At 39.5% G+C, this 7,600-nt stretch overlaps 1 protein-coding gene across 1 annotated transcript in view; it reads left to right on the top strand.

The window, feature by feature from the left end:
* The window catches only part of taldo1 (transaldolase 1), a 9,007-nt gene extending 5,328 nt beyond the window's left edge, over nt 1-3,679 (top strand). Inside the window, exons 4-8 of the mRNA XM_020608803.1 lie at nt 55-186; nt 1,130-1,305; nt 2,079-2,276; nt 2,953-3,098; nt 3,211-3,679. Coding sequence (XP_020464459.1) covers nt 55-186; nt 1,130-1,305; nt 2,079-2,276; nt 2,953-3,098; nt 3,211-3,243 — 685 coding nt within the window. The 3' untranslated portion in view covers nt 3,244-3,679. The remainder of the gene's footprint in view (nt 1-54; nt 187-1,129; nt 1,306-2,078; nt 2,277-2,952; nt 3,099-3,210) is intronic.
* Nucleotides 3,680-7,600: the final 3,921 nt, after the last annotated feature.

Genomic DNA, 7,600 nt, shown 5'->3' with positions numbered 1-7,600 from the left:
AGTAAATAATTAAAATTAGGCTTAAATGCTTAATGGATGTGTTTCCCCAAACAGACTATCTTTCGACAAAGATGAAATGGTTGCCAAGGCCTTGAAACTCATCGCTCTCTACAAAGAGGCTGGCATCAGCAAGGAGCGGGTGCTCATCAAACTGTCATCAACATGGGAGGGAATCCAGGCGGGCAAGTGAGTATTAAGTGCTCGCCATGTGTCAGCTGTGCTTATCTACCATTTATTATGCCTGAGTCATGTCGGTCAGTTTTGTTTTTAGAATTTATTATGTTGATGGGGATTCATAATGTTTTAGATAGTTTTGATATTCTTCTTTTTTCTTTCTTTCTTTTTTTTTGACTGAGGATACATAGAGCAACATTTCTTCAGTGTCTTACAGTGGAGATGAACCACTTTGTCTGAAATAAAGTTGGCTCCACTAACAAAAACATGACCGTGAACCACAGTATCCCCAGTTTCAGTACAATCAGAGGCCTTTGTTATCGGTTTCTCCCTCATTTCACATTTATTATCTGTAATACTTAAAAACAAAAACAAGCAGCACAGCGGTAGAGCACCAAGCTGAAATTTGATCATCAAGAGCTAGATTCATGTTTTACATAATAAATTAACTTGGATATTGACCCACTGGACTGAAGTCTTAATTGTTAGTATATCTGTGAAGATTCAGTCAATGACTGATGTTTATAAAGAGCACACAGCCATGGGGGCTCCCCAGTAACCAAATGGTTACAGCGGTGCACACATGCACAATGTCACCGGCTCAGCCACTGACATTTGTCACAGGTCTCCCGTTCTCTCTGTCTTCCTTTCCCCTACCCACTAATAAATAAAGGCAAAAATGTCCAAAAAAAACACTAAAAACCAAAAGGAGCACAGCTGTCCACCGTAAAACCGACTAACCTGCATCAATTGGCACCTGTATCTATTAACTCGGTGGTCTCAGTCCAGTTCAGTGTATTTAAGCAGCATAAGTCCTCACCTTGAGAAAACTGCCATATGTCTTATTCTGGGGCTTGGTGCCACAACTTGGAGGAGAAGAAGAATAAGTTTGTATGTGAATATAATAGTGTTTGTGATGTTTTTAAATAAAATGCTTGCTTTTCTTTTGGTGCAGGGAGCTCGAGGAGCAGCACGGTGTTCACTGCAACATGACCCTGCTGTTCTCCTTTGCTCAGGCTGTGGCCTGTGCAGAAGCAAAGGTAACACTTATATCACCCTTTGTTGGACGCATTCTCGACTGGTACAAGGAGAACACGGACCGCAAAAGCTTTGAGCCACATGAAGACCCAGGTAATAAAGACTGTCCTTAGCATTATGAAACCTGCATTGATGTGAAAACAAGTCTTAAGTTGAAGTTAGTTATAGCTCATGACTGGCTAAGACGGCAAGGTGTTGTTGAAAATGGGTTACTTTCTATGCTTTGCCTTATTTTAAGATTAATACATTGTATTCTCATTTATCTTGCTGTAATGCTCTCCTACACATTAATTACTGGAGTCCTGAGACCAGCAGTGTAGATAATTGGCCAAAATCAGTGAGGGAAAATGTTTTGCATATCAAATAGAGAATAAAGTCAAATAACCACCACTGAACCTTGTCAGTATAATGGAAGGATGGGGTTCTCACTTTCAGCCACTGCCAGCTTACACCCACATTTTAAAAGGTGCTGAGGTTTAAAAAATGGGTACCACCACAACAACAGTCTGCCAGTCCTCGCACACTGTCCCTGACTTGATCAGGATTGTGTGCGTGTGGTGTGATCACATTTGACTGGCAATGATCAAACAACTCTTTGTGATCAGATTTTAAAGTTTAGCTAAATCCTGATTGGTGCACAGTAATACATGACCTTTTTCAATTGAACCCCGTCCACTTCATGCCAGTCAAATAGGCACAGGGAAAACCGCATTCATTGAGAAAATAAGTTTGACTATTTTGTATACATGTCGCCATGCCCTGAGAAGTAGCTGCATCATGGTGACTATGCAAACCAGAGATGCTGGTATAATGATATTTAATGTATCTTGGCTTTTAATTTTTCATTCATCCTCTTCTTCACTTAGGTGTGCTGAGTGTGACCAAGATTTATAACTACTACAAGAAATTTGACTACAGCACTGTGGTGATGGGTGCTTCCTTCAGAAACACAGGGCAAATAAAAGCCCTGGCAGGCTGTGACCTGCTCACCATTTCCCCCGGGCTGCTAGCAGAGCTCAACCAGGACCATAGTGTTGTCACAGAGCTGCTCAATAAGGAGAACGGTAATGTTTTGCAACCCAAAGGTTGCCTTTCTGCAAAATACTCCCCATCCCGCATAACTTCCCATTTTAATTTTATTGTGCATGGACATTTAGTGAATTAGAAATGGTGGCTAAAACGGGAAGAAGCTTGACTATATCCATTAACAGATCAAACCCCAAATGACTGCAATCTGACCATAAAAGTGTCTTAATAAAGTTTTTACACACAGCCTGGTAAATCAAATGAAGATAGGACAGGATGCAGGGTCTCTCAGCTAGATTATGTCCTGCCACGACAGTCTCCTACTTACAGCCTTTCTGCCGTTAGTCCAGCTTTTCTACCTCTTTTGTCAAACTGTCTGTAAATTAGCCCTACCTAGTGAAGGTTACAAGAACCATTTTTTAACTACAAGTAGTCATTTCAAATGGCAACCATGAAGGAGTTTTAGAGGCGTCTATATGTCATCTCCAGCTACATACATGAGAGGGTCAAAATACTAGGAACACCTCTGTAACTATGATCTCAATAATAAACATAATTGAATTTATACATTTATGACAATTTCATCAAAAACAAACATTTTGAGCTTCATAAACAGGAGTTAAGGCGGAGGTGTTGCACTGAAGTACATGCAGGTGTGCCTAATAAAGTGGCCTGTGAGTGTATTTCTGCATCGACTTTGGTCTTGTTTTGCAGCCAAGGCCAGTGATCTGGAGAAGATTCACCTTGATGAAAAGACTTTCCGCTGGCAGCACAATGAAGACCAAATGGCTGTAGAGAAACTGTCTGACGGCATCCGCAAGTTTGCTATTGATGCCATCAAGCTGGAGACCATGATCAAAGTAAGAGATATAACTTACTACAAATGCATCTGTGTTCTTGCACATTACTTTTCGGGGTTTTTGCTAATTATCCCGACTCTTTAACTGTTGATGGTTTTTCTTCTCATCACAGGAGAAAATGCTTAATGTAAAAAATGGCCAGTAATGGGCAGATTTGGCTTCAGTCTCAGGAAGTATAAGGAGTGAAGAAGCGTCTTTTTTTTTTTTTTTTTGGTATCCAACTGCCTGAAAGAAGGTCCAAAGAACAAGAAGGCCTTCCTTTTGACCAAAACTCCAGGGACCTCCTTCCTGAATGGACACCTTTCCTCTCTTAGGCTGGGACCGACTCTTTGTTTTCTGACCAAATATAAATGCATTTGACATTAATGTGGTGTGGAGTTGTTGTGAAATAGTTTAACATTTACTAAAAACTTGACCAGAAAGGAACAACTTTGCAGAAAAAAAATGTCTTGCTGAGTATAAACCATCTGGCAGGAAAGTGCCACAATTTTTCTAAGAACTTTGGCAAATAAAGACTGTTGTACCATCATTCCTCAGAATTTAACATTTTGATCTTTGAATAAATAAACATCTCAGCCTTCCCAGTCTTGTGTTTTGTTATCAGGTGTTAGATAAACTGTAAAGCTTGGCAAAGAATTTTAAATGGAGGTTGCTTCATTTGAGCTTAACTAGGATTATTCTTACCACTTTTCCTTAGCCCTTCCCCTGACGTGCAGCTATTGTCATACTTCTGCACAGTCTCTGGTTGAGCCAGTTTAACTCCATTCTGTGTGTGCCCAAATTTAGCTGCACTCTACTCTTTAAGATTGATGCAGGAAGAAAACACTTACTGGAATATTGACACTTCGATGGAATTGTGGCAAGTGGATGAAGGTAAATTTAATCTACTTGATTCAAGTGCTGTATATTTGCTTTTTCTTTGCTGTATTTCAGGATGTTTATTCAGTTTTTTTGACCATAATGTGTAATTTCACCAACAAAGCATTGAAATTGTTTACAGAATGTGAAGGTTTCCGTACTAGCAAATATTTGTTATAATTTTGTATAACCGGTTTTTACACTTTTTAATTATGCAAAGAATGTAAAGTAAAATGAGCTTCCTCTTCTAATCCATCATGCAAGATAAAAGCACGAACAGTAAGTACGACAGAATCTTGAATCAAACTAAAGCTAAGTTGACTTTTGTGTGTGTGTGTGTGTGTGTGTTTTTAGGGGACGAATTTTAATAAACTTTGTAAGAAACATGCCATTGATTTAATTCAGTTGTCAGTTTGAAAGAAAACATTGTAAGACAAAATGTATTTTACAGTTAAAAGTACAAGGTGTTGCCGAGCTTTACAGTGCCCAACCCATTTCTTGTGACGGTAAATAATTGTCCTCCAGTAAATGTGTTGAAAGCATGTCCTACCTGGCAGTCGTACATTGCTGAGATGTTTTTGCATATACATACCTATTTTATTAAGATCAGTGTTGATTAACCTGCCAAAGAGTAAACTAATGAATTAAAAATATATATATTGGGCTTTGTTGTCCAGTCATCAGCTTTATCTAATGTAAACAAACGGGGTCTCACCCTAGAGCTTGATTTTAATTGGTACTTTACCTATCAAGGGGGGGTTTTTTTGTTTGTTTGTTTGTTTTTTAAAGGATGTTTAAATTAATCTTCACTTGAAACTGATGGCTTTGGTAGCTCAGGGCCCTGGAGCTTTGACCCTGTACTAAGTTTTGATTTAAGAGGTGATGAGGCAATTACTGAGAAAGCAGAACTGGCACCAAGCTGTTGAAATGCAGACATTTTAAGGCTGCGACCAATGATCAGGCTTAAATTACTCAAACATCTGGGTTGAAAAAAAAGTTTTTACTTGTACAACAATTTTTGTAAGGAATGCTAATAAAATGCCTTTGAAAAAGAAAGCTAGGTGACCACAGAGCCTTATCATGATGGTTTGATGAGTGTGAAAATGGTGCGAATCATAGGCTGTGGCCTTCACAGTCAAAGATCTCAATCAAATTGAACACCTATTGAAGATTTTAGACCAACGTGTTCATGGACTTGGAGAATCAATGCCATGGTACACTGAAGATGTTCGGGTGGCACATGGTGGCCCAACACCTTACTAACAAACTTTATGATGGGTTCTTCTTTCAGCCTGTATATTGTCTATACAGAGAGGGAGAGGGCTAAGGTTTTATTTAAAATATAAGTCTAAACCACCCAACCACCTCTGTGGATAAATAATAGAGCTAAATACTAAAGAAACAGCAAAAAAAAAAAATAAAATCTTCATTTGACATGGAGGCTTTGTTGTTACACTGTTGTCAGTGCACATGCCTGCTACTTGTATTTAAAGCTTATCTTAATGTATTTTTGTTCTGTCTCTTTCTGTTTAATCACTTGTTCTGTTACTTCCTGTATCACCAAAAAGAATAAATGATAATAATATGAAATATATGGAGTATCACAGTAGTTGATTGATTTCTGGCTCACTTTGCCATTGTGTTGAGTGCCAGCTTATATTTCAGCCTTTTGAACTCGCATACCACAGGCATCAGACACCATACTGTGAATTTCAGGGGTGTTGGTTCCTGTCTCCAGTTACCTTAACAGGTCTCTCGCATTTTGTTCAAGAGAATAACTGATTCCATCTTTACCACAACCTCTTATACATGTCAAGCAAGAGCCTTGTTTCAGAAAGTGTCCAGACCTGTTAGGCTAAGTAGGTCTAACATTGCGATTATACTGACCGGCAATATAAGTGAATTGCACAAAAACAGTTATTATACATGTAGTGGAATCACGATTTGTTGTAGTTTGGATCAGCATTATCTCTGTTAACATCCAGTTATGAGTCGTCACTGTTTTAATTTTCTGTCTTTACATTTCTCAGAGGTTCAGGCTTAATGTTCGATTGAGAAACTGAGATGCTGAACACATTCAAACCGAGCATCGTGTTGCTGGGCCTGACTGTGTTCCTGTTTGGCCCAGCCTGCGAAGCCTCTTCTTTGGGTCTGACAGTCCATGTTGTGCCCCAGGACAGCGATGGAGGGAAAACAGTAGGTAACATTTTCGCTCCCCAGAAAATGACTGAAAAATGTCTTCTACATAATTCATATACATTTATTGTCCTAAATTTCTATCACTTCTTGAGATTTTTGTGCCTTAAGCCATTTTCTTCTGTCCTCAGCTTTAAAGAATTGTGAATAATGTTATGCTTATTTTATGATGAATTGTGTGTTTTTTCTAGAATTATTTTTGAATTGCGTTTTGAAGCCATTAAAACCGGGAATAGGTTTTTTTTCACAATTTGCTCAATTATGAGTTTGCTTTTCTCTATATAACATTATTATTACAGGTTTTCTTGCATGAAACCTATTAAAATGCATTCAGGGATTCATTAACAGAGGAGTAATCTTTCTTTTACATACATCTGAAAAAAATGTAAATTTTTTTTAAACTGATTACTTTGAACTTTTTCATGGACTCATGAACCACTTATTTCTTAGTTTAAAGCTCATGGCATCACCTCCGGCTCCTCGCGTGCCCGCTCCCGGTCCAGGCGACGAGACACGCGCAGCACAACCTGGCTCCACCTAACTACAAGCTGGCGTGTTCTCATCGCCAGATTGTTGTATGTTCCTAAGCGAACGGATCGTGGCTCCTAGTGATCAGCGCTCCTGTCAACTGTGTGTCCTCACCTCTATGTCTTCCTGGTTAACGTCCTGCTGAGTGAACTCCTCTCTCCGTGTCCTCACCCACCGTCCTCTCCTACAGGCTCTGCTTCTTCTACTCCACCAGTTATCCTCCTCCACGTCCACCTGTCTCCACCATCATCATCCACGCTGACTTCTGGACCCCGGTGCTTCTCCTCCCCTCAGCCAGACTCACATGAACTCTTCCCAGCATCCTCTCCATCCGAGCCAGATACACACAGCACGCACCGTCCTCACTCCCTGTAGCCCTGACTCCTTTTCCCCGTAGTCACCCAAACCCTGGCGAGCCCTTCCTGGTGGCAGCTGACTGTTCTCCCAGCCGCCCAGCCAAACTCCTGCTTCATCTCTGACAAGATCTGTTGTGTCTGCCCATTGTTCCGTCTGTCCAGTGCGTCGAATCTGAGTGTTGCAATTTGGGTGCCCTCTGCTCACCGGCCACCAGGCATAACACATGGTCTTTGCCTTTTAACAGAAAAAGTAACTAATCATTAAAAAAATGAAAGATTTTACTGTTAATTCATTATTTAATTAGCATTTTAAACTCATTAACATTCCTGATATTGTACAAAACAGAATCCCTGTGCCCTCACCAATCCACAATTTAATAATAATAATACTGACCATTACTTTTACAATTACACTTTTAATAAATGATTAATCTTGCTTTAACAAATAAATTAAGCATAATGTGTTTGCCTCACATTGCGCATTTCCCCTATGCCATTAACACTCACTAGGTCACAAATACATTGGCTTATTGTTTTAAATCAATAATATGGGTGTTTTTTTTT

Source organism: Monopterus albus, unplaced genomic scaffold (genome assembly GCF_001952655.1).
Source record: "Monopterus albus unplaced genomic scaffold, M_albus_1.0 scaffold95.1, whole genome shotgun sequence".
NCBI classification, from domain to species: Eukaryota; Metazoa; Chordata; class Actinopteri; order Synbranchiformes; family Synbranchidae; genus Monopterus; species Monopterus albus.
The sequence above is the reverse complement of the archived record's forward strand: the minus strand, read 5'-3'. Positions and strand labels throughout refer to the sequence as shown.